This window comes from Echinops telfairi, unplaced genomic scaffold (assembly GCF_000313985.2).
Source record: "Echinops telfairi isolate 266 unplaced genomic scaffold, ASM31398v2 ScPeMD7_26;HRSCAF=91, whole genome shotgun sequence".
Taxonomy (NCBI): Eukaryota; Metazoa; Chordata; class Mammalia; order Afrosoricida; family Tenrecidae; genus Echinops; species Echinops telfairi.
The window spans coordinates 5,436,205-5,462,919 of NW_022103923.1; the positions used below are offsets into that span (position 1 = coordinate 5,436,205).

The 26,715-nt window shown below is 42.5% G+C and overlaps 1 protein-coding gene across 2 annotated transcripts; it reads left to right on the forward strand.

The window, feature by feature from the left end:
* Positions 1-7,803: 7,803 nt before the first annotated feature.
* DDX3X (DEAD-box helicase 3 X-linked) lies at positions 7,804-23,564 on the forward strand. 2 transcript variants are annotated; one of them, XM_045289385.1, is made up of 18 exons: positions 7,804-7,862; positions 8,305-8,465; positions 11,829-11,886; positions 13,132-13,179; positions 14,411-14,543; positions 15,606-15,764; positions 15,853-15,952; positions 16,250-16,385; positions 17,405-17,490; positions 17,621-17,719; positions 17,837-17,997; positions 19,092-19,236; positions 19,323-19,467; positions 19,589-19,770; positions 19,858-19,975; positions 20,209-20,362; positions 20,607-20,743; positions 20,920-23,564. In XM_045289385.1, exons 2-18 carry the CDS (start codon positions 8,421-8,423, stop codon positions 20,997-20,999), a joined length of 1,986 nt encoding a protein of 661 aa, XP_045145320.1. In that variant the 5' UTR covers positions 7,804-7,862; positions 8,305-8,420; the 3' UTR covers positions 21,000-23,564. The 2 variants fall into 2 exon arrangements, with proteins under 2 accessions (XP_045145320.1, XP_004714627.1); XM_004714570.3 differs by having other exon boundaries at positions 7,807-7,862; positions 20,604-20,743.
* Positions 23,565-26,715: the final 3,151 nt, after the last annotated feature.

A 26,715-nucleotide genomic window follows, 5' to 3' on the forward strand; every position in this document is an offset into this window, starting at 1 on the left:
GAAAAACATTGTCACTCACACCTCTGGGGTATTTCATTGATAACATCAACAATATTTCCAATGACACAGAACTCAAGACAGTGTCAATATGGGGAGTCTGTGTGAGTGCAGTTGCCCTGCACAGATCGATCTCCAAGTCAAATGAGCTCTGTTTACACTGAGCATGGGAATTGGTGCCAGGGGGAAATTTCCTGGATCAATTCTTTCAAGTTCAGGTCCCTGGCCAACAGATCAAATCAAATCAATGTAAGGGGAGCACTGAGGTACTAAATACATGGTGATTCTGGGTCCCTTTCCATTTGGCACACACCAAGCCAGGGGTCCCACCCAAGGTCCAATGACAGCCACTTCCACAGTCCCAGGGTGGCCTTGCTGTGCTTCCTCTCCCATCAGAGTATCCCAGTCCTCAGTCCAATGATACAGACAGCTTCGAGGCACGGCTCAGTTCAGTCAGTCGGGCCTCTACATTGAGACCCTGTGCTATGGCCCCTGGGGGATGCCATGCTGCCCACAAGGCCAGAGTCCAAGGGTCATCATGGTACTTAATCCATGGCGTAGTTCACTGAGAGTTGGGTAGAAACATATTCATGTCTACCCAGGTACATAAAATGTGGTCTATTGTCCCCCTAGATTCCCTACAATCATTGTTTAGCATCCCTTCCCCTTGGTATATCTTTTATTTATACTGAAAGTGGTCATTAGGGCAGTGAACCAGTTGTTAAGTTATTTTAATCGCACCACTGAATACAACTCATGAGATTACAATAGCACGGGCCCAGTCCTCAGGCCTACTTTATGGTTCTAGCCTTGTTTCACATCACCTGAGAGATTAACAACAAGAAATGCCCCTGGTACCCAAGACACAGGAGCCCTGGTTGGTTAGCCGGCTGCTGACTGAAAGGCTGGTGGTTCCAACTCACCTAGCAGTGCTTCAAGAGAAAGCTCTGACAATCCTGCTTCCTTAAAGATGACAATTAAGAAACCCTGACCCTTAGTCACCCTGGAGATCTGGAACAGAACTTATTCCCAGAGCTCAATTTTCAGCCAAACAATAGACAGGTCTCTAAGGGGAACAATAAAACTAGTAAGGAACACATCTTAGAATCAGCAACCACTGGAGCTCAAAAGGATCGCCTGTACCCAAGGACAAAGTTCCGAAGTCTTAGGGAAGAAGGAAACAGGAGACACTGGGAGGAAGTGGAACAGGTGGGATGGCAATCACTGAGGTGAAACCCAATGTGTGTGAATGAGTGGAAGGAAACTGATGATGCGCTCTGCAAGCCTTCACTTAGTGCACAATAAAGAAAGATGACCCTATGGGGGCAGTTTGAGTATGCCACATGGGATTGCTGTGAGTCGAAATCAACTCACGATGGCACCTAACAATGACCCAAGACAGGGCCTGGAATCTGGTCTCTTCCCCAAGGTAAGGCAACCTATTGGTCCCTTTCAATCCAGCATGAAGCCTCTCCCCAAGGCTTCCCTGCTATGTCTCTTTCATTTGGAAAAGTTCTCAGCAGTGTTAGTGATATGAAGTGGCTGGCTTACAAACTTATGGGTGTGCAAATAAGTAAATAAGAAAGAAAGGACAATGGGTGGAAGAACCAGGAGGTGGTCTGTAAAGGGCAGTGAATTATTTAATGTGGCTCTCCGAGCAAAAGTCTCTAACTCCCACTAGACGACCTTTCCCTGCATAAATCTGGTAAGGAAGTGCGGGAAGATACTGAAAGGTTTCACCTGTGAGTGGCATCCTGCTTTGTATAAAATGGGCCCTCAGAGAAGGAGGAGGGATCTCATTACCAGCAAGAGGCAGGAGAGGAGCCTACCTCCTGGACCAGAGATCCCTATGCGGTGAGCCTCCTGGATCCAGAAGACAGATATCACATCAGAGGAGCTGCAGCAGAACCAGGAGCCAGAGCATGGAGCAGAGTGATGGACTTTCTCCACCCATGGAGCAAGTTAAGCTGAGGGTTTTTGTGCAGGAAGCTGGCTTGTGGAGCAGGTGCTTCTGGACACTTGGTAGCAGAAGTTGGGATTGTTGACCCACAAAAGTACAGCTGAGTTGCCTTGGGGCTGAGGTTTACTGGAGTGGAGTGCCCCTGGGCACTAAATTCAGGGAGCTGGGTTGCTGACCCATGGAGATTGAGCTCCTTTGGGTTGAGCCTTACTGCAAAGTGGTATAATCCTTTGGGCATTTATCAGCAGACCAGAAAGGACTTTATGGCATGTACTGATAACTCAACCTGAGCATTTCTCACTGGCATTACAATTTGTTACCTTTTTTAAAAAAGAAACATTTTATTGAGGGCTCTTACAGCTCTTGGTAACAATCCATACATCAATTGTATCAAGCACATTTGTACATATGTTGCCATCATTATTTTCTAGACGTTTATTTTCTACTAAGCCTGTGGTATCAGCAGCTCTTTTTTTGTTACCTTTCTTTCTTTTTTTTTTTGTTTTTTTATTGGGGGCTCTTACAGCTCTTATCACAATCCATACATTCATCCATTGTGTCAAACACATTTGTACATTTGTTGCTATCATCGTTTTCTTTTTTTTTTTTTGTTAACATTTTATTAGGGGCTCATACAACTGTTATCCCAATCCATACACACATCAATTGTGTAAAGCGCATTTGTACATCGTTTCTCAAAACATTTTCTCTCCATTTAAACCCCCGACATTAGGTCCTCATTTTTCCCCTCCCTCCCCGCTCCCCCATCCCGCATGAGCCCTTGATAGTTTATAAATGGGTATTTTGTCATATCTTGCCCTGTCCGACATCTCCCTTCACCCACTTTTCGGTTGTCTGTCCCCCAGGGAGGAGGTCACACACAGTTCCATGTAATCGGTTCCCTCTTTCCTACCCATTCTCCCTTTACCCTCCCTGTTTTGCCACTCACACACGTCCTGGATTCCCTGTATTTTCTTCTTAACAAATGCTTTCATCATGCATTTTCTGTGAGTTCTGAGTAAGCATAGTGATGGATATTAGAACCCAGAGAAGTAAAACAGAGAACACTAATTAAGACAATACAGATGCCCATCCCCTGATATAATCTTGTTGATCTTGCCATTTTTGTGGACAGAAAGATCTACTTGGAAATATGAGTACCTCAAACATCCCTGGAGTCCCTGGGTGATGCAGATGGTTAATATGCTCAGCCGCTACACCAAAGGTCATCAGTTTGAACCCACCCATGGGCACCTTAGAGACCAGGTGATCGACTTCAGAAAAATTAGCCATTGAAAACTCTATGGGGTTTAGATCTGCTACACATCTTCTCTGACGCACGTGGGTCACCTGGAATCAGATGGCAACTGGTTTGTACGCGCCGGATCTGATCCTTGAAGAATAAGGTTTTATAGCAGAAGCCTAGTCTGAGATCTCTTTTCTCAGTAGAGAGTTTTTTTTCTTCTAATTACCATAAATTATCTGCCATTTGAAGGTAATCTGCATTATCTGAAACCCTAAAACAAACACAAAATCTAAAAAGGCTATTACACTTGAATACATAAAAGCAGACACAGCAGGGAAGTGCTTTTCCTGCCACACCTATAATTTGCTTTCTGATTACAGGGGACTTCCACCCTCTTTGAACTTTGTTTCCCATCCCCACTGCTGTCCTGTCCATTCGGACTCATAGTGACCTTAATTAGGGTTTCTGAGGCTGTAAATCTTCCCGGGAGCAGCTGGTGGGTTTGAACAGCTAACCTCCATGTTAGGTCTCCATTGCTCATCTGACAGTACCACTAATGGCTCCTCACTACAGAGAAGTGTGGGTCAATTAAACCTAGGTCTTGCCCTGGCCCTTGCTAAAATGCCCCAGCAACTGTGTAACTCATTAAAGGTCTGGATGTTTCTGTAGGTTGGACTTCCTTTTACTGTTCCTTTTCTCACTATCAGAGTATTTGGACACATTACTCATTTGCATCACGACAGTATGATTTCCGTCTACTGCCCTGCTAACAGGGTGATGATGAAACTGGCTTAAAGCCTTTACCCAAACACCAACCCCACTGCCATGGATTCAATACCGACTCACAGTGACCCTATATAGTGTTTCTGGGACTGCAGATCTTGATGGGAGGAGACAGCAGCCTCCTCTTCTTCCCTTGGACATCTCTGTTAGCAGTCCAAAGCTTTCCTGACAGCACCACCAGGACGGTTTAAAGCCATTGGTGGAAGTATGCATTTGCTCTGCCCATGCATTCATCATCAAACATCTCTTAGGCGTCTTAAGATGGACGGATCACACTTTGCACAGTCCTCCAGGAGAGGAACCCACCCCGAACTGCAGTACAAGAGTTCCAGTGGAGGGTTGAACAGTGGGTGCTTGGTGCCCAGAGCTACCTGCTCTGCAGAAGGGATTGAAACAAGAGGCAGATAGACCTGTTTATGTAAACACAAAAGAGGTCCTTAGTGGTGCAAATGAGTAAGTGCTTCACTTCTAGACCAACAGTTGGTGGGCTGAACCTAGCTAGAGGTGCCTCAGAAGATAGGCCTGGCAATCTGCTTCCTGATGGTGGCAGCCTTGGAAATCCTTCGGAGTAGTTGTACTCTACACACCTGGGGTCACCTTAAGTGGGATGTGACTCCTTGGCAACTAACAACATGTGTACTTGTAGCTACTGTGCTCTTCCACTTGGGGAGTCTTTGCAAAGCACTTTCAGGTTCAAGTCCTTGACTCCCAAGTACCTCGTGAGGCAGAAGTGCCTATTCTTCCAGCATCACAGGAACTGGGAGGACCTGAGATGACAAGTGAGTTGCCCTCCATCACGCAGCCTGTAAGCAGCTGAGTAGAGATCAGGCCTGCTGTCTGACCCCAGTTCTTTGGCTCTTGAACACTTGACTGCCCCCCACCCCCACCCCCCACCCCCAGTGGGGATGTGGATGCGGGTGGGTGCAGGCAGTGTATTTGCACCAAGATGGGCACTACACTGAAAATGCTTAGGACTGATCAGAGTGAGCATGTAAAAACTCAAGCCAAAACAATGTCCCTGCTCTCAGCCATTCCCAGCCCTTTTTAGGTCACTGCAAAGAAAATGTGCCAGTGACTGCTGCGTGGAGAAGGGATGCAAATGCAGCTTAATGGAAGAGGCATTGGGAGTGCTGCAAAGGCTGGCTCAGGGAGCTGCCTCCAGGCTGACATCATTCTTTTTCTGAGCCAAGTGTGTTTGAAGACAAAGCTTTACAGGTTTCCGGGCTTCTTTTCCAATTTGATATTCTAATTATAATATATTGATTAACAAAACACACTAGTGGTTTGAACTGAGTATGCTTATGAGCACAGAGGTTAATTGGAAAGAAGAAATGGCTGTATATTTTCATTTAGGTACACTCATAGCAATCTGCTGTATACTGGCTCTATTCAAAAGCTAAAAAAAAACCACAACCCAAAAAACCCAGACCTAGTGGAGTTAGTGCAAACGGTTGTTGCTATATACCGTTTGCAGAGCTGTCAGAACACACAGCTTCTGAATCTTGGACTTGTGTCTACTCTCTCAAAAACCAAACTCACTGCTATCAAGGCAATTCGGACTCACAGCAACCCCAAAGGACAGGGTAGAATTGGCCCTGTGGGTTTCTGAGACTAACTCTGAGAGGAGAAAGCCTTGTCTTTCTCTGGGAGAGGCTGGTGAATTCAAACTTCTGACCTTGGGGTTAGCAGCCCAATGAGTTACCATTACACTGCCAGGGATCTTGTATGTCTTCCCAAGTCTATATAAAAATTAAACCGAAGTAAAACCCAAGAGCACACCTCACATCCGCTCCAATGAGAACCCACACATCTCAGGGCTGCAATAGCCCTAGGGGTCCTTAAGCCTCGTCCGTCTCAAGGGGGCATTGGACAAATTACTTGGAAAAGTTCCTACAGTTGGTGGGCAGGGTGGGGCATGTTAAACTTCTACAGGATCGTCCCACACAGCAAAGAACTGATCCCCTGGACGCAAACAAACTGTTGTTCACCCTGACCTGAGTCAAGAACAAATAGTTGCTACATATAAATACAAAGTATTTTTGCTACACACAAAATTTCTCAGGAATGCAAGCAGTAGATAAAGGAAACAGTGTAGTGTTTTCTTTGAAACACTTGTTTCAAACAAAGTTCACCCATGAGTTCACCATTTGAAAAATAAGGTTTTCTGCTGTGCTGGAAAAAGATAAGGCCGGGTAGTCCTGGAAAGATTTAGTCTCGGAAACCCTACCATAGGGTCGTCTATGGGTAGAGCTGCGATCCACAGGGTCAGAGAGAGAAACCACCAGCGGTTCCCCGAGAACAAGACATGGCTTTCTACTCCCGTAAATAGTAAATACTTCAATGCCAGTGAGATATTTTTTAGTGAGTCCCAATGGATGCCATAGCAGAGGGTTTGTTTGGCTGGATTTTTGGTTTGGGGCAATCTCTCTTAATCAGTTAGTCCTGCAGGGGTATTTACATACTAAAACACACATATGTTTAAAGCATTCTGCTTTAATTTCTTTAGGTCATGTTTTCTGAAATTGGGTGGGTGGGTTTAGGTTTCTCTAAGACTTGGTATTTCAGGTGGTTAAAGAGGGCCTTACCCAACCAATGTACAAATGTGCTTGACACAGTGGATGAATGGACTGTGATAAGAGGTGCACAAGCCCCCAATAAAATGATTTATTAAAAATTAATTATTTTTTAAAAAGAGGACTGTACAAATGATTTGTTATAAAAAGGAGTCTTTTACAGGATCGTTCCTTTCATAAATGAGGAAATTCGGACCCAAAGCAGTTAAGCAACTAGCCCCAGGACACGGTGTTATATGCTTGCTTACTCTATCATTTGAATTTGCTTTAGCTTTAAATTTTGGAAAGGGAGAGAGATTACGTATGCGGTAAAATATGTGATGAGAACAAGCTATTTGAATTCTGGCAGCAGAAGACCCTTTGGGGGTTGGTGGAGGGAAAAAACCCCAACAATCCTACGTCTTATTTAATTCTATCAGGGTTTGGGGCTAGAAGTGGGGGGGGGAGCATTTATAAGAACCATGGATTTGCCAGTGAACACGTTTTCTATTTAAGGGCCTGTGGCACTCACGCTGGGATGCGCGGTGGCCTGCCTGTACAGCGGCTACAAGAGGGAGTCCTTCCTTTCACCACCCACTGCAGCAACCTGAGTGTCATCTCAAGGCCAGGCCGCCAATCTCGTCGCAATTCTTAGGCAGGACGATTCCACCCAGTCGCAAACACTCCGATTCCCTTGGGTCCCAGGAGAGGCAGCCATAATCCCAGGGTTCCCTGGCTTTGGGGGAAGCGGAGCAGTGCTGATGGGCACAGCGCTGGGAAAACCAATACAAAACAAAAAAAGGCAGGGAAAATAAAGGCCAAAACTAGAGCCCGCAGCTGGTTTGTCGCGGAGGGCTGGAGTCCTGAGACAGTGCATAACACTAGATACCCATCAGCGCGTGATTGTCTCATTGTTTCATTACCGCGGCGGGGGGGGGGGGGGGGGGGGGGGGGGGGGGGGGGGGGGGGGGGGGGGCGGGGGGAGGGTAGAGGAGAGAAGGACAGAGGGAGGAGAGTTGAGCGCGCGCTCCAAGCGGGTGAAGGGAGGGGCCCGCTAGCTCATAAACCACGCCCCCATTGCCTGGGCAACGACGCGGAGCTGGGCGGGCCAGTCTCGCTCGCTTTCACTTCCCTCCCAACCCGGGTCCCGGTTCCCCTCTGGTCCTCCTCCTTCCTCTTTCTCCTCCCCTTTCTTTCCTCCCCCTGATTCTGAGCACTCCATTTAAGTCAGTTTCTTACTGCACAAAATGGCCACCGTGTTCAGCACCTGCGGTCACGTGACATTCGGTTTCGAGTCTCTTTTTGCTTAACTGCAATTTCCAGGGTAAGTGAGTCACAGCGAGGGCTGAAAAAAAAAAGGGGGGTGGGTGGAATTACAGTATAGCCAAGTCGGGGCAGGGTTGAAATAAACCTATCTGGGGCGAATACTGGCAAGCAACTGGAGGTTACTATGGAGGAATAGGGACATCAAAGGCATAAACTTTACGGCCTCCCTGATGGTAGAACGCAGAAGGCGACGAATTCTCTCGAGGTTTCGAGAATTTCAAACCCTGGGATAGCAGCGGTAAACCAGGAAAGCGAAACCCCGGGCGTTCCGAGAACTCTCAGGTCAATCGACCAGAGAAGCGGAGCAAACGGAACTGACTAGGAAATCCCGCGAGGGTAGGACTAGGCGAATACACAGTAGCCAGGCAGAAGTCGTAGCGGTAGGGGGAGGGCACACGTCTTGCGTGCTGACGTAACAGCCTGTCGTGTGGGTATATTAGGTCCGTGGCCGCGCCGTGCGCTCCAGACCCGCAGTTCTCCCGTGAGAGGCTCTTCGCGGTATTCACCCTCGCTCGTTCAGCTGTGGAAGACTCCGAGTTCTCGGTATTCTTCAGGGATGAGTCATGTGGCGGTGGAAAATGCGCTCGGGCTGGACCAGCAGGTAAGCTACCGTGAGCCTGCTGTCGTTGCTGCAGGATTCCCTCACGTAACCCATTTATTCTAGTCATCGCGCAGGGTTAATTCGTAGCCTTAGTGTCCATTTTCTGAGTATTCGAACGTATATATCTTAGTGCGCCGGGTCATGGCGGCGCGGGCAGCGGGGGGCGGGGGGGAGTCAGGAAGGCGGTAAGAATGGTGTTTGGGGCTGTTGACTAGGCTGGGGTCCCGACTTGGCCGGGGGGTATTGTCCCCGGGCTGAGCACAATGGCGGCTTTTGTGTGTGCGTGCGCAGGCGGGAGGGGGGAGGGGGCGCGTGCTCGCGGGCGATGCGCACGCGCGAGCCCTTTTAGCTACTCGGCGGGAGGGAGGGGGAGGGGGCGCGACGGAGCGCGAAAGGGGACCCTTTGTCGCGAGCACTTTGAGCCTCGCAGCAATCGCGGCTGGGGTTTTCTGTGGGGGACTGCGGCCGTGGAATGTGCGTGCGCGGGGGGGGGGGCCTGCGTCGCAGCCTCCTTTGTGTGGCTGCTTGGCGCCGCGGCCCACTAGCGGGAACGACGGAGCGGAGAGGCTAGAAAGAATGGAGTGGATATTTTGTATCTTCCTGGGCTTCCTTCCGCTGGAGCGACATGCCTCTAGGTTCAACCCGGTTTCCGCAGGGCCAGCGCGGCGGTCCGCGCGGCCGCGTTTCCGGAGTGGAAAGTTTTGTGACGCAGATAATTCTGGGAGGAGGTGGGGGGAGCCATGGGCCGCTGCGTGCGCGGTGGCGCTGGGCTCTGAGAGATTGGGGGGTGATCATCGGCGGGGGAACATCCGGGCAATTCAGGGATCGGCTGGACGCCTTTCCTGCGCCCTCGGTCCAAATAGCCCCGGTAGAATTTTGCGAAGGGCTGCGGGCTGTTTTGGGCGGTGCCGCCGCCTGGAAGAATACATCTTGATGTTTGTGGCGTTCGATTCCGGGATCGGCCAGAGGAAAACGTGATGTGACTTCCAACTCAAACCCAATCCGTTGGGCTTGAGTCGTCCAAAGCTATAGCGAACCTATAGAAAGAACAGCTACGTGCCCCTGGGGGTTCTAAGGCTGGAAATAAAATCTTTACCCATCTTTGCCTCACGGAGTCGCTGGTGGGCTCAAACGACACTTAACACACCCCCCCCACCCCATTCCTCACCCTCCAGAAACAACCCCCAACCCTGTGCGGGGGGAGTCACAGTGGCCCTATGATGAGGAACGTGGTTTAAGAGAAAATAAGCCCTTTTGTTGATCACTTGTTGCCCGTGGAGTAGAATTTTTTTTAAGTAGGTCGGGTCTCGGGTTCTGTCATCTTAACTAGAATCTTCTGTCCCAGGGAGGCAGAGGAGAGAATGATCCGAGGACGAGGGGCACTAGAGACTTAACCTAGGGGGCTGGAAGTTCCTCTCCTTTGAAGCCCCAAGCTTCACCTGGGGTCTCTGAGCATACCCTTTGGAGCCTCTAAATTTTAGGGTCTAAAAAAAAGTGTTTGTGTTACATTTGCCCAGTGCAATTTACAGGAAAGGGAGTCGATTTCAGGAACGCTAATCAGGGACAAATGAATTTACCCTAGATTTTTTAACGAGTTGAATCACCATAACCTTTTCAAATTGCTGGATGTAGAACGGAGTATTGGTTTCAACATTTTCCATCTAATGGTGCCTTATTAAAAAGATTCTAGACAGGCATGAACCTGATTTAGACTTGAAACAAATTTAACTTGAAAATTGACACATTGAAAATGATTATGGCAACATATGTACAAATGTGCTTGACACAATGGATGAATGTATGGATTATGTTGAGATGTAAGAGCCCCTAATAAAAGTATTTCATAATTAAAAAATTGACACATTTATGGAAATTCTGGAACCGATGTTGTGCCATAGCCATCTTTTTTTCTTTTCTTTCTAAGGCACAGCACTGCTAAGTTCAATATCCCCATTGGTGTTTTCAACTGAACCGTATCATTTTGAGCTTTTAACATAGGCTTAAAATTTTTTTTGGTATAATTCTCCTTTGCAAACAAGTGGCCACGATATTCTGTGATAATTCAGGGCCTTTTAAAAAACCACCGATGTCGAGTAATATCTGAAACCTAATGTAGAGTTGCTACAATTTGGGATTGACTATGGTACTGGGTTTGGCTTTCTGGGTGTGTATGTGCTTCTTCCAAGTAGTTCCTGGTTAGTCATTATAAAATTGTAAGTATGTTAGGCTGTGGGCCAGTGTAAGGGGATGGCTAGAAGTTGATTGGGGGCAATGAAATATCTTAACTCTAAAAGAGCATTGTGCTTTTTTTTTTTTTTAAGTAGCTCTGACCAAAATCATGCTTGAATTTTTTTTTTTGTTAAAATGCAAGAAAATACCACCACCCTCTTAAGAGAGTTGAAAGAATGGAGTGGCGCAGTTGTATGTGAAGTGTCCGAATGCTACTAATTAAAAACAAATACGGGGGGGGGGGGGTTAATAAATACTTGGGCAACCTTAGGAAAAGAGCTAAGAAATGGACAATTAAGAATTTGAGCATTTTCAGGTGCAAATTTTAGGTTTAAAATAATTCAAAGTAGAAAGTTGCTGGATTGAAAACCAAATGAATCTTTTGTCTTTGAGATTGTATTATGATTTAGATATAAGATTAAATTTTTTTTTTGTTTTAGTTTTGTGGTGGTTGGGTGTTGTGAATCATTCCAACCATGTATGCAGAGAGCTGTTTTCCAGGCAGTGGCCATCCATGAACTAACTCTTTGTTTGGTGCTATCAAGTCGATTCCAATTCATAGCGACCCTATAAATAAAGAGAGGTGCTTGACTGCTCTAATAAAATCTTAACAGAAGCAGACTCGGCCACACGGTTTTCAACCTGTAGGTCACAACCCCTTTCACAGGGTCGCCAGATTCATAACAGTAGCAAAATGACAGTTACTAAGTAGCAACGAAAATCATTTTATGGTTGGGGGGTGGTCACCACAACATGAGGAACTGTATGAAAGGGTCATGGCATTGGGAAGGTTGAGAACCACTGGTTCAGCCTTCCAATCTTTCAGTTAGCCACTGAGTGCTTAACCACTTGAACACCAGAGATCCTTTGTTTAATGATTAAGAGCCTTTACTGTGAAGAAGTCATAGAGAAAACAGCACCACCACCATCCTTTTTTTTTTTTTTTTTGAGAAACAATCTCTTAGATGAAGTTTGGACATGTTTTCTGCTGGATTGCACTTTTCTGCGGTATGACATTGATTGCTAAGTAGTAGTCTTGTCACATTCATCATTAAGAATTTTACTTAGACAAACGGGAAACTTTGAACAGTAACTTTTCTCAGTATAATGATTCAGAACTATTTTCTTTTCTAGTTTGCTGGCCTAGACCTGAACTCTTCGGATAATCAGAGTGGAGGAAGTACAGCCAGCAGTAAGTTAAACTGGATTTGTTAAGTATTTCATTAGACTTGCTTGAAATGTAGTCACATCCCTTCCAGTTTTAATGAATTTGTAGACTAATCCATCTAAAAGCATTGTATCCTTTCTGGCACTAGTTGATTCTCTTGAGTAAACGTGTTTAATAATTTAAAAAGGTGCATAAATGTTTAATCATTAAAGGAGCATTATACAGTAGCCAGATCTTTGGGAGAGTTAATAAAAGTGATACTTCAGTCTACACTGAATCTTGGAGTGGTAGTTAGAATTAAATTTTTTAGTTCAGCCATCACAATAAATTTTAGAGAACATTGTTTTATTTTCAATATTTAGCTCCCTAACCTCCCCTGGCATAACTGAGTAACTATTAATCCAGTTACTATCTCTAGATTGAGAACTATAACTGTAAACTTCTTCGGGAGACAATTTGGGTGTGATCATTTGGGGTAGGGGGAACTTGTTAAAGATTAGTGTTAAGAGGCACTATTGGGCAACAGACGGCTTTACCTGCAGCTTCTTCCTGTCTCGACCAAAGATAGCAGTGGGTGTGGACTTTAGGCTTGGGAGGGACACTATTTAGGCAGAACACAACACACACCACCCCCCTTTTTTTTAATGACTGGAGGACCTTGGCGGGGCACAAAATTAATTGTTGATTTTTAAAATTTCACTTTATTTGCCATTGTTTAAGAATCTTTTAGGAATTAATCATTTTAATAGAAATCCTCGAAAATTGATTATTTGATCCAGAAGTGAAAATGTTAAATTGTTAATTTATTAGTAATAAAGCACATTGCTTTGACTGAACTTTTTGAAGCCCCCTTGCACATTGCTTGTGCTTGTTGTCTACAGTAGAATCTGAAGTTACAACATTTGTGTTTTTTTTCTACATTTTAGTTATATTTACCTTACCAAACCAGAAACAATGAATACTCTTAATGAACATGATTTATTACATAAATTCTCTGAAATCACAGCAGGCCTCTTTTTTTAAATGTGTGCCGTAACTAGTGGCTAGTTAAATGTATTTGAGATTTCAGCTTGGGTTCCAAGTCGAATTTTTAAGATATCCTCACAGAGCACTTGTCTATTTGAAATTAGATGCTCTGCCCCCCTCCCCTTTCAATTTCCAGATATAAGTAGTTTGATTGGAATGTTAATGATGTTTTCCAAGAATCTTAATAGAAATTTTGGTGGGAAGCTTTGGGTTTAGGGCTTTAAATTTTATTATTTCTTTTAGAAGGGCGCTATATTCCTCCCCACTTAAGGAACAGAGAAACTTCTAAAGGTAAGTTCTTACTTAACAGCATCTCATAGATCTAATTCCTTGTGTTGAAGTTAATGAGTGTCAGGGAGAGAGAAAGACACACTGCTCACCTCATCTTTTGTCAGGACTGGCTAAATATTAGGACTTATTAATTTGGGGCAAAGTCATTTAATGTCACCTAGAGGACATTTCTTGAACCCTCTTGTGAGGTAAAGGGCATGCCTTATACATTTTCACTAGTCTTGTGTTTACTGTGTGTGTAAACATTCACAGTGGTTTCAATTTGGCAAAGGAAAGATAATAGCCAACATGTCCATGGATTATAGCTGTAATTTAGAGCTCTCCAGTAAGTTGGAGGTGAGTCACAGTCTCCATTTTAAGGTTTTTTTTAAAAGTTTTACACTGCTGCAGAATTGGTTTAATCAATGCGAGAGTTCTCAGTATTCTTTAGAAAGTACTAACTGGTGTTGACATTATTTACAATGTACTAACTGATGCTGATTCATGTTTTAGTGTTCCCTTCCCCCCTTGGAGAAGGCAGTATCTCAGAGTTGGAGCTGGAAGAGATCTAATGTGATTCTTGCTAGCAAAGGCTGATGGGTAGCGGGAGGTATAGAACAGAAGGAAGGAAAGTAGCTTCAACTTGTAAACTATCTCTGAATATTTAATAAGGTGTCACTGACTCTAGTTAAACCCTTTAAACCTGCCATTGGGCTAATTTATACCCTAATTCATCCCCTCTTACCTAGGATATGTATTACCTATATCTTAGAAACAATGTCCATAGCAGAAGTATAGAGAGATGGTTTCCTTTTTCTGTGTATTTTGTGTATACCAAGCACCATTCTCAGAGCTTTTATTCTGAAAATTGCAGAGTATTTTTATTTAAACAAGCATACTGACCTACTTGGGAATGCTTTGGGCGACTACTGCCTCAAAGAAATTGAAACACTATCTCCTAGAAAACTCATTCATGTCTATAAAATGACAAAATCGTGATGATCACAGATCATTTAGAACATAGTACTTGGTTCATTATAGTGCATGTTCTAGTAGAGAGAATTTGAGATTTTTTTTTTAAATGCTGATGTAAGTTAACATTCCCTTCTAGTGCTACAATTTCCACAGAACTTTGGTCATAACAGCAAGATAGTATAGTGTGTTGAGGGCTTCACATTTAGAGATAGAAAATCATGTAAAGCATGTTGATTTCTAAAGTGGGCTTGTAATTTTTTTTTATTTACTGTTGAAGGGTTCTACGATAAAGACAGTTCTGGGTGGAGTTCCAGTAAGGATAAGGATGCATACAGCAGTTTTGGATCCCGAAGTGATTCCAGGGGCAAGTCTAGTTTCTTCAGTGATCGTGGAAGTGGGTCAAGAGGAAGGCAAGTACTATGTTTTGTTTTTCTTTCACATGATATGTGTATACAATAGCAATTTAGAACTTGGTCTCTTATAATTACTTTCTTCATTCTTGTACTTTTATTAACCCTTTCGCATTCTTCACCCCCTTTAATATAGATCAACCTCCTTGTTTGGTGCTAAGCAAAATGTCTGCTTAATCATTGTGCTTTCTTAGCTGTAAGAGGTCTTTACTAAATTGGACCTGTTTCACAGAAATTAGATAAAAATTGTTTCTCCAATTTTATATGTCTATTAAGGAGTAAATTCATATATTGAGTGGCCTAATTAGGTTGAGGTTTTTGGGGATTCTCGATGACAGGTTTTAAACACCTTGTGTTTTTTATTACATTGCATGAGCATGGTGAATTGACCTCATGCACCTAAGAGCTGTGGTCAGTCCTGTGTCCTGAGTTTTCACAAATAGGCCTAAAACTAAAAACATCTTAATGAAGGTAAGATTGTTTTCTACCTTTTATCCAACCAAAGTCTGTCATGCAAGTAACTTGCCCATGAAGTGTGACGTCCTAGTGTAACTGGGACAGTTGAAAATTGGGTATTTTTTTCAAAAATAGTTTTATTAGGGGCTCATACAACTCTTATCACAATCTATACATACATCAATTGTGTAAAGCACATTTGTACATTCATTGCCCTCATCAGAAAAGTATGTTTTCTTTTATTAAATATTCTTGTACAAGCATTTTTTAAAGGGAGGTCTAAGCTACTTATTAATTATAAGTATTTAAGACCTGGTGGTTTTTTGTTTTTTCAGTTTTTAAAAATCATTTTATTGGGGGCTCTTACAGCTCTTAAAACATTCCACACATCAATTGTATCAAGCATATTTGTACATATGTTGCCATCATTTCCAAAACAATTTTCTACTTGAGCCCTTAATTTCAATTTTTTGTATGTTTTATTATAAATGATACAATCTGGTTATCTAATTTGAGGTTAGCCATGATAGAGTAGTTCACCTGATTTCCTGGCAGAGTTTTACTTCAGCATTATTTCTATTCTAAGAAGTTGCTTGTGCTTTTCAGGTTTGATGATCGTGGACGAAGTGACTATGATAGCATTGGCAGTCGTGGGGACAGGAGTGGCTTTAGCAAATTTGAACGTGGTGGAAACAGTCGCTGGTCTGACAAATCCGATGAAGATGATTGGTCAAAACCACTTCCACCAAGTGAACGCCTGGAACAGTAAGTTTTAGAAGTGTATGTCAGTGGTGATCAAGCCATACTGCTTAGTTATAACCACAAGGAAACTTAACCAATATTTTATTCTTAGGGAACTCTTTTCTGGAGGCAACACTGGGATTAACTTTGAAAAGTATGATGACATTCCAGTTGAGGCAACAGGCAATAACTGTCCTCCACATATTGAAAGTGTACGTATTTTTACTGAACTTTTTTGAGACATTGAAGGCAGTGTAGATGGGGTCTTGTTCATAGAAGTCCAGTGTCACTTTTATGACTAAATTTTCAGCCCAAAATTGAAGAGATGGGTTTAGACATAAAGACTTTTCTCAAAATAAGATTTTTTTTCTTTTATTTGAAATCAAAGGAATTGAAAACTGTATTACATAAAGGTGGTTTGTTTTCCATTCTTGTATGTCTGTCTTAGGGTAAGAGAGGAATGAACCAGATAAGCATTTCTAACTTTTAAACCTGTTTGAATTTGACAGTTCAGTGATGTTGAGATGGGAGAAATTATTATGGGAAACATTGAGCTTACTCGTTACACTCGCCCAACACCAGTGCAAAAGCATGCCATTCCTATCATCAAGGAAAAAAGAGACTTGATGGCTTGTGCTCAAACAGGTAAGATCACCTAATTAATGCGAGTTAAAATTGTTAAGATGATTTTTAACTGGGCTGTGTAGAAAAGAGGATTTATCTAGATTTTATGGGGAAGCTTGAGTACCTACTATTTTTAATGTGACTAATAAAAAATAGCCAGATGAATAACTTGCTCATTGGACTTTGGGTCCTTTATTGCCACTTGCATTTTAGTTCCGGAAACGTACAACACTATGGAGTAGAAAGGCTAAAATTAGCAAATAACCCATGCTTCACAGGGAATGTAGTTTGGGTAAGGATCCCTTTATGATATGAATGAAGGTAGCACCTGTCTTAGGAATAGGGATAATTAGAAGCTTTGACTTAAAGGATGTTTAATATGGATTTAGTCAACATGTAAGGCAGTGTAAAATTGCCCCCCCCCCTTTTAAAAATCATTTATTGGGGAGCTCATACAACTCATCATAGAATTCTTATCACAATCCATACATCCATCCATTGTGTCAAGCACATTTGTACATTTGTTGCCATCATTCTCAAAACATTTGCTTTCTACTTGAGCCCTTGGTATCAGCTCAAAATTGTCCCATTTTAAGAAATATACAGAACCAAAATCATTTAATAGTTTTGCTGCTGCCTTAAGGAAAGATGGTAATGCTATGTGTTATGGACTAACAGTATAACGTACTGTAAGGAAATTACATTTTTAAGGGCAAATCCTTGCGGGACTCTACAAACAAAAATTATCAATAACTGGCACATTTTCTGTAAAACACCTGACAGGGAATTCAGGAGTACTTACACAGTCATGTGTACCTGAACTGTCTTGGCTGCATTCCGATACAACTTTACAAACTGACCAGCTGGGCCTTCATTTTCTCATCTCTGCTGTATATGATTAGCAAAGTCACTTAGCATTTTTAGCTTAACTGTACGTTTTTTTAAAATATTTGGGAAAATTACAAATTAACGGCACTTTTAACAGTATTTGAAAATAAGCGGAGCCGCCTTATTTGATTGCATCACTCTTGTCTTAACAGGATCTGGGAAAACTGCAGCATTTCTTTTGCCTATTTTGAGTCAGATCTATTCAGATGGTCCAGGTGATGCCTTGAGGGCCATGAAGGTAAGGCTACCATTAAAAAATAGAAGGAAACTTTAAAATAGTTGAGCTTTTTAACACTAGTGCTAAGGCAAGTCCAATCTAGTTAGCGAAAAGATATTTTAAGGGTATAATCCTCCCATTTATTTCTTAGGAGAATGGAAGGTATGGGCGCCGCAAGCAATACCCCATCTCCTTGGTGTTGGCACCCACACGAGAACTGGCAGTGCAGATCTATGAAGAAGCCAGAAAAGTACGTGCATCTTATAATAGTGATTATTGCCTTTGTTGTTTGTTGCCATGAAGTGTTTTATGACCATGTAAAACTCTTGAACTCGTAAGGCTGATAAAAAACCTACTTTCCTTTCAGTTTTCATACCGATCAAGAGTTCGTCCTTGTGTGGTGTATGGAGGTGCCGATATTGGCCAGCAGATTCGAGACTTGGAACGTGGGTGTCACTTGTTAGTAGCTACTCCAGGTCGTCTTGTGGATATGATGGAAAGAGGCAAGATTGGATTAGACTTCTGCAAGTATGTTGGAGATATTTGTTTGTTTAAGCAAATGAGATGCCATTTGTTTGGCTTTGTGGTATTAGCGTTGTCTGAATTTCAAAGTGAGAGCAATAATTATCTGTAACTTTGCAAAAGGTTTGTACTTAATCTTTAATGTGAGCAAATTGGGTTACATTTTGATACAATCACCTACAAATAAGAGGAGCTAATCTGGCTATGTTAAGCTGGTAATTTGGCAAGAATTTTTGTGTGTATGTAGTTTATGAGGCGAAATGGTTGACTATTTGGATGAATTGTGGATGGTTTTTGTTTTCATCCCTTAAGGTTTTAAACTAAATTTTACTTTTACCCCTTTTCTTTTTTTTAAATCATTTTATTAGGGACTCATACAACTCTTATCAATCCATACATACATCAATTGTGTAAACCACATTTACACATTCATTTGCCCTCCTCATCATTCTCAAAACATTTGCTCTCCACCTAAACCCCTGGCATCAGCTTGTTTTCCCCTCCCCGCTCCCCCCTCCTTCATGAACTGTTGATAATTTATGAATTATTTTGTCATATCTTCCCCTGTCCGACGTCTCCCTTCACCCACTTTTCTGTTGTCCGTCCCCCAGGGAGGAGGTCACATGTAGATCTTTGTAATCGGTTCTCCCTTTCCACCCCACCCTCCCTGCATCCTCCCAGTATGGCCACTCACACCACTGGTCCTGAAGGGATCATCCGCTCTGGATTCCCTGTGTTTCCAGTTCCTATCTGTACCAGTGTACATCCTCTGGTCTAGCCAGATTTGTAAGGTAGAATTGGGATCATGATGGGGCGGGGGGCATTTAGGAACTAGAGGAAAACTGTATGTTTCACCATTGCTATATCGTACCCTGACTGGCCCGTCTCCTCCCCAAGACCCTTCTGTAAGGGGATGTCCCATGGCCTACAGATAGGCTTTGGGTCTCCACTCTGCACTCCCCCCTCATTCACAACGATAGTTTTTGTTCTGATGATACCTGATCCCTTCGACACCTTGTGATTGCACAGGCTGGTGGGCTTTGTTGCTTCTGAGCTGGATGGCCGCTTGTTTACTTACTAAATTTTACTTTTGATGACAGGTACTTGGTGTTGGATGAAGCAGATAGAATGTTGGATATGGGATTTGAGCCCCAGATCCGTCGTATAGTTGAACAAGACACCATGCCGCCGAAGGGCGTTCGCCACACCATGATGTTCAGTGCTACTTTTCCTAAGGAAATACAGGTACTATCTGCAAATTTTAATTCTTCAAGAATGCTTATTTCCATAGTTAATTCTTTTTACTCATTATATATTTTTTTTCTTTTCAGATGCTTGCTCGTGACTTTTTGGATGAATATATCTTTCTGGCAGTAGGCAGAGTGGGCTCTACCTCCGAAAACATCACACAGAAAGTGGTTTGGGTGGAAGACTCAGACAAACGGTCATTTCTGCTTGACCTTCTAAATGCAACAGGTAAGGTTACAAGTAATTTTTGCTTCACTCTGTTGGCTTAGATCATTACCGTTGGGTATGTTTAAGTGCAAAGAGAGCTAAGCCACTTAAATAACAAAAACCTTAACATTTTTAATTTTAGGCCAGGATTCACTGACCTTGGTGTTTGTGGAGACCAAAAAGGGTGCAGATTCTCTGGAAGATTTCTTATACCATGAAGGATATGCTTGTACCAGTATCCATGGAGACAGATCTCAGAGAGATAGAGAAGAGGCCCTTCACCAGTTCCGCTCAGGAAAAAGCCCAATCCTTGTGGCTACAGCAGTATGTCTATGTATATTTTCAAATTCAGAGTGTTCACACATTTGTATTCTTTAAGATGGGCCATATATAACTAACCTTATTTTCCAGGTGGCTGCAAGAGGACTGGACATTTCAAATGTGAAGCATGTTATCAACTTTGATTTGCCAAGTGACATTGAAGAATATGTGCATCGCATTGGCCGTACAGGGCGTGTTGGGAACCTTGGTAAGGTCTTAGTGTTTGATCTAATTGCCATTTTTTCATTGGCGCGCTTGCAGCAAGGAACATCAGGATCTTAAATATTGGCATGTCTAATTCCAAGGAATGGGAACTACATTTAGCAGTGAAAATAGCTGAAATTGGATTTTATCTTTTAAAATGATAAATTGTAACTTTCAGTATTAATATTTCATAGGGACAGTAAGTTGCTTCATGTACCTATTTTTAAACTGTTTCAGGACTTGCCACTTCATTCTTCAATGAGAGGAATATAAACATAACAAAGGATTTGTTGGATCTCCTTGTTGAAGCTAAACAAGAGGTGCCATCTTGGTTAGAAAATATGGCTTTTGAACACCACTACAAGGGGAGCAGTCGTGGGCGTTCTAAGAGGTACTTCATGCTATTTGCTCTGGGCAAGTAAAGTGTAGGGGTTAGCATTTCAAATATTTAATAACCCCAATTTTCTGAGGCTGCCTATACTTTGATCCATTGAAAGAAAGGGTAACAGCCAAGTTAGAACCAACCCTTTTATTGTTCAAGCATTTGGAAGTATCACACAAAAAATATTCCCAGGGAGGGAGTTGTTTGAGTTGATATCTTCATGGACCATCGTTTTTCTTTTCCCTTGTAGCAGTCGATTCAGTGGAGGATTCGGTGCCAGGGACTACCGACAAAGTAGCGGAGCCAGCAGTTCCAGCTTTAGTAGCAGCCGTGCAAGCAGCAGCCGGAGTGGTGGAGGTGGTCATGGGAGCAGCAGAGGATTTGGTGGAGGTAATGACCATTTGTTGGTTGTTTTTTTTTTTAATTCCAAGCATACTTTCATATTTTAACCCCATCCGCTGTCTCCCTTCATGCATGTTTCAGTCCATCCCCCTGGGTCTTTAAAAGTGTTTAAAGAAAGAAGTCTGTTTTTTGATTGACTGACTTGATTGTATTTGTTTCTCTAGGTGGCTATGGAGGCTTTTACAACAGTGACGGATATGGAGGAAATTATAACTCCCAAGGGGTTGACTGGTGGGGTAACTGAGCCTGCTTTGTAGTGGGTCACCCTGCCAAACAAGCTAATATGGAAACCACATGTAACTTAGCCAGACTATACCTTGTGTAGCTTCAAGAACTCGCAGTACATTACCAGCTGTGATTCTCCACTGAAATTTTTTTTTTTTAAGGGAGCTCAAGGTCACATGAAGAAAAGAAAGGAACAATCAGCAGCCCTGTTCGGAAGGTGGTTTAAAGACTTCATTGCTGTAGTTTGGATTAACTCCCCTCCCGCCTACCCCCATCCCAAACTGCATTTATAATTTTGTGACTGAGGATCATTTGTTTGTTAATGTACTGTGCCTTTAACTTTAGACAACTTTTTATTTTGATGTCCTGTTGGCTCAGTAATGCTCAAGATACCAATTGTTTTGACAAAATAAATATACTGAACTTGGGCTAAAATCAAACCTTGGCACACAGGTGTGATACAACTTAACAGGAATCATCGATTCATCCATAAATATAAGGGAAAAAAACTTATGCGGTAGCCTGCATTAGGGCATTTTGAATACTTGCAGATTGGGAGAAAACAAACAACAAACGTCTTGAAGCATATTAATGGAATTAGTTTCTAATGTGGCAAACTGTATTAAGTTAAAGTTCTGATTTGCTCACTCTATCCTGGATAGGTATTTAGAACCTGATAGTCTTTAAACAAGCCATTCCAGTCATGATGAGGTGATGTATGAATACATGCATACATTCAAAGCACTGTTTTCAAAGTTAATGCAAGTAAATACAGCAATTCCTCTTTCAATGTCTAGGCAGATCATTGATTATGAGCTAGCCAAATGTGGGCATACATTACAGGGAAAGTTTAAAGGTCTGATAACTTGAAATAGGTTTTTAGGAGAATTCATCTACTTAGACTTTTTAAATGCCTGCCATAACGAAATTGAAATGGTAGAATGGCTGACCACAGCAATGACCAGCCCTCATTATAGGGCCCTGGATGATTTTTGGTCTAATAACGCATGCTAGTGTTGATGTTTTTTGGTCAAGAGGGTATGAACAGGAAGAATTAATGCAGCAGGCTTTCTTTTAAATGCCGATTCACATTACTCTGTTCAAGCTGCGTTGAGATGTTAAACTGGCTTACTATATAGACTTTGTAAAAATGGCTCCAGAAGAGTAACAAACTGAAAACTTTTGAGATCACACAGGTTGGAAATATGTACATTAACTGCACAAGGTGTCAATTCTGCTATCCAGTGCAGTTTAGTCAGTTTTAGTTGCATAGGTTTCCATTGTATTTATAGTCTGTTTATGCTAAATCTGGCCAAAGATGAGCATTGTCCACCACTAAAATGCCTCTGCCACTAGGAATTCTGTGCTAATTTTATGGCCAGAATGCGGTGATCAAAACGCTCAATCTTTTTACAGTGGCATAGGAAGACGGCAAAAATTTCCTAAAGTGCAATAGATTTTCAAGTGTATTGTGCCTTGTTCTAAAACTTTTATTAAGTAGGTGCACTTGACAGTATTGAGGTCATTTGTTATGGTGCTATTTCAATTAGTCTAGGTTTAGGCCCTTGTACATTTTGCCCATAACTTTTTACAAAGTACTTCTTTTATTGCACATTCAGAGAATTTTATATATATGTCTTGTGTGCGTGTCCTTAAACTTCCAATCTTATTTTGTCTCTTGGAGATTGAACGCAGCTTGTCTAGGAAGGGGATGGGACTAGATTCTAAAATTTATTTGGGACCATGGGAATGATAGTAGGGAAGAAAACTATTTGCACACGACAGATTTCTAGATACTTTTTGCTGCTAGTTTTATGTAATATTTATTGAACATTTTGACAAATATTTATTTTTGTAAGCCTAAAAGTGATTCTTTGAAAGTTTAAAGAAACTTGACCAAAAGACAGTACAAAAACACTGGCACTTGAATGTTGAATGTCACCGTATGCGTGAAATTATATATTTCGGGGTAGTGTGAGCTTTTAATGTTAAGTCATATTAAACTCTTAAGTCAAATTAAGCAGACCCGGCATTGGCAGTGTAGCCATAACTTTCTGATGTTAGTAAAAACAAAATTGGCGACTTGAAATTAAAACATGCCAAGGTTTTGATACACTTGTCTTAAGATATTAATGAAACACTTCAAAACACTGATACGAAGTGTCCAGATTCTCAGATGTTTGTTGCGTGAGTTTTGTTTAGTTGTGTGTATTTTTTTTTCAGTGAATGTCTGGCACATTGCAATCCTCAAACATGTGGTTATCTTTGTTGTATTGGCATAGTCAGTGACTTGTGCATTCAGCAATAGCATTGGAGCAAGTTTTTGGCAAGCAATATTTTCTGTTAATGTTTTAAAAATCATAAGAATGGGTTTAAACTAAACTTGCTGAATGTAAAGATTGACCCTCAAGTCACTGTAGCTTTAGTAATTGCTTATTGTATTAGTTTAGATGCTAGCACTGCATGTGCTGTGCATATTCTGATTTTATTAAAATAAAAAGTTGAACTGCACAGTCTCCTTTGTTGCTGTCAATTGTGGTTTATTAGGAGAGATGAAAATAAAAGTTGTGCTTTTGCCTGAAAATTTGTAAGATGTAATTTCTTGGTTGTTGCCCAGAACATTCTTATGTGCTGACCAATTATTCCAGTACCATGAATATTCACAACAAACGAAAATACCAGTTTGATAGCCAGTAAGGGTTTTTTAAATATGTGCATGGCAAGAAAAACCAGGTTCCGAATCAGCTAATGTGGGTTATAGTCTTTGAAAGATCATTGAACAGAATGAAGTAGGTACATGTAAAACTTAGTAATTTCAGTCTATTATCTAGGAATCTTGGGATTAAAAGAATGGAACAAGTCAAGGGTGAAGGTGTGGTGCTAACCCTTCGCCTTTGGTCTTATTCCCTTGACATTTTTTTTCCCCTTGACATTCTTAAAACGAATAACTGCAGAAATCAGCCTTAAGAAATTAGTTGAACCAAATGAATTGGCTATTTACACATTTTTATTAATGGACTTTGAGGTCACTTTTAAGTTAGCACAAAGTAAATAGTTCCCATCTCTTAAAACACGAGGTACTTGTTAGATTCCTAACATTTGATAGCCAATATGGATGTTAACTGAAGGCTGTAGTTTTAGACTTTACACAGAAAACTCCTAAAAATCCATGGTCTTCTATACTTGTGGCCTCCTAAAAGGGACTTGTATGCTTTTCACCTTTCCAGAATGTCCATACAAATTAAATGGCCTTGTGTTTGTGTGCTACCAACAGTTTCCAAGCTTCTCCATCACCCTTTTTTTTTTTTTAATCAATTTATTGGGGCTCATACAATTCATCACAATACATAGATCAATTGTGTAAAGCACATCTATACATTTGTTGCCCTCATTCCCAAAAATTCGCTTTCCTCTTGGGTTCCCGGAATCAGCTCATTTTCCTTTTTTCCCCCTTCCCTTCCTCCCCTCTCCCCCATGCACCCTTGATAATTTATAAATTATTGTATCATATTACACTGTCCGGCGTCTCCCTTCACCCACCCCTCTGCTGCCCCTCCCCCAGAGGTTATATGTAGCTCCCTATGATCCATTCCCCCTTTCTACACCCCCTTTCCCTCCTGGTATCGCCACTGTCACCCCTGGTCCTGAGAGGTTCATCTGTCCTAGATTCCCTGCGTTTCCAATTCCCATCTGTACCGCTGTGCATCATCTGGTCTAACCAGGTCTGCAAGGCAAAATTGGGGTCCTCGTAGTTGCGGGGAGGAAGCGTTTAAGAACTAGAGGAAGGTTGTGGGTTTCGTTATTGCTATACTGTACCCTAAGTGACTCATCTCCCCACTACCCCTCTGCAAGGTATGTCCAGTTGTCTAGAGATGGGCATTGGGTTTCCATCACGCGCCACCCTCATTGACGAGGATATGATTTTTCTCCCCGCCTTTGGTGTTTGAAGCCTGGTCCCTTTGGCCCTTCATGATCACACATGTTGGTGTGCTGCTTCCATGTGGGCTTTGTTGCTTCTGGGCTAGATGGCCGCTTTACTTTCAAGCCTTTAAGTCCCCAGACGCTATAGGTCTCGATAGCCGGGCACCATCAGCCTTCTTCACCACACTTACTTATGCACACATTTGTCTTAAGCGTTTATATGTGGAAGGTGGTCACACAATGATGTTTTTTGTTCTTTGGTGTCTGCTGCCTGTTCCCTTCAACACTTCGTGTTCGCACAGGCTCGTGTGCTTCTTCTCTGTGGACTTTGTTGTTTCCGAGCTAGATGGCCGCTTGTTTGCCTACAAGCCTTTAAGACCCCTCCATCACCCTTAAAACTTGAGTCTAAGTGAGTTACTCTGCCCCTGGTGATCACAATAGATGGTTCTGTACATGATAGAAGTACACAGGTCACATGTTTTGTGGAAGAGTATTTCAGCAAGCTTCACCCATAGTGCCATAAGTCAACTTCATTTAGAAACCAAACAGACCAAACTCCCTGCTGAGGATTAGGTTCTGATTCCTGTAAGGTTGATCCTGTGAGTAGCATTTGTGAAAATGGTGAATCAGCTTTGGGGTCAGCAGCTCCATCAATGCCTAGCCGGAGCTTGTGTTTAAGGTTAAGTAATTCCTTTGTGTATTGCATTCTCTCTGTAACTGTTGATAGTTTCTTGTGACTAGTGCTGCAATGCACTGTGGTATATGTGTGTCTTGCATCTGTCACCTGTTAGCTAGAAACCAAGAACCCAAACCCAACTCCACAACCGTAAAGGATGGAATAGGACTGCCCCATAGGGGTAGGGCTGCCATTTGTGAGGGGTAGTGCCTGTATTCTGGTCATTGGATATGGCACACGCTTGGTAGATAAGCCCTTCTAGTTCCCTTGAAACCCACAGGCAGCAAGTCACTTATGATTCAAAGTGACCCCATTGCTCCTGTGGGTTTCCGAGGCTGTCAATCTTCAGGAAGCAAACAAGCTTTTTTCTCCCACAGAGCAGCTGATGGGTTGAGCACACCAACCCAGGGCCCACTCCAGCAAGGCCCCTTCCTAGGGTCCTCGGTGCTCTTTTATTGTGAATTCTCCCTGCTGGCCAGGAAACTACTTAAACTGCTTTCTCTCAGGAGCAAGGGAATAGCACCTTCCTAATTTACTCTTAACAATTGCCCTTACATCAGAACCACGGTTTTCTTTACTGTGAAGTAGGAATAGCAGCTCCTGCCCCAAAACATGTCCAAAGCCACTACCATCGGGTTGGTTCCGACTCAAAGTGACCTAATTTAGCAGTAATCCCAAAGGTGGGCTGCAAAACCAGATAATGAATACTTTACCTTGGGCTAGGGGCTGCTGTACAAATGTTCAGGCGTTCACCGCAGGTTCCATGTTGGGCTGCTATCCGAAGGGCCGGCCTTTTGAAACCACTAGGTGCTCCTTGGGAGAAAGGAGGCCTTGTCCTCCTGTAAAGACAGGGCCAGTTCTACTCTTGTAGGGTTCTCCCTATGAGTTGGAATCGACTCCGTGGCAGTGTGTACAAACGTTTTTAATTGCCAGGTGTGTGGGTTTGTTTGGTTTTTTTTAGGAGTTAATAAGCCAAATAAATTTGGGAACCTTTGCTAGTAAGGTGACCAGACGTCCCGCTTTTGGCAAGACAGTCCCGATTTTTAACAATTTTTCCCGCGTCCCAAGGCATTTTTAAAAAGTCCCGATTTTTGGAAAGAATGCACGACAAGCTAGGGTAGACGGTTTCCAGCTGCCA

Coding starts and splice junctions, on each gene's coding strand:
- DDX3X (XM_004714570.3), top strand. CDS start 8,421: ATGAGTCATGTGGCGGTGGAAAATGCGCTCGGGCTGGACCAGCAG. Junction 14,544..15,605: donor GGAAGTGGGTCAAGAGGAAG/GCAAGTACTATG, acceptor TGTGCTTTTCAG/GTTTGATGATCGTGGACGAA. Junction 17,720..17,836: donor TCTATGAAGAAGCCAGAAAA/GTACGTGCATCT, acceptor CTTTCCTTTCAG/TTTTCATACCGATCAAGAGT.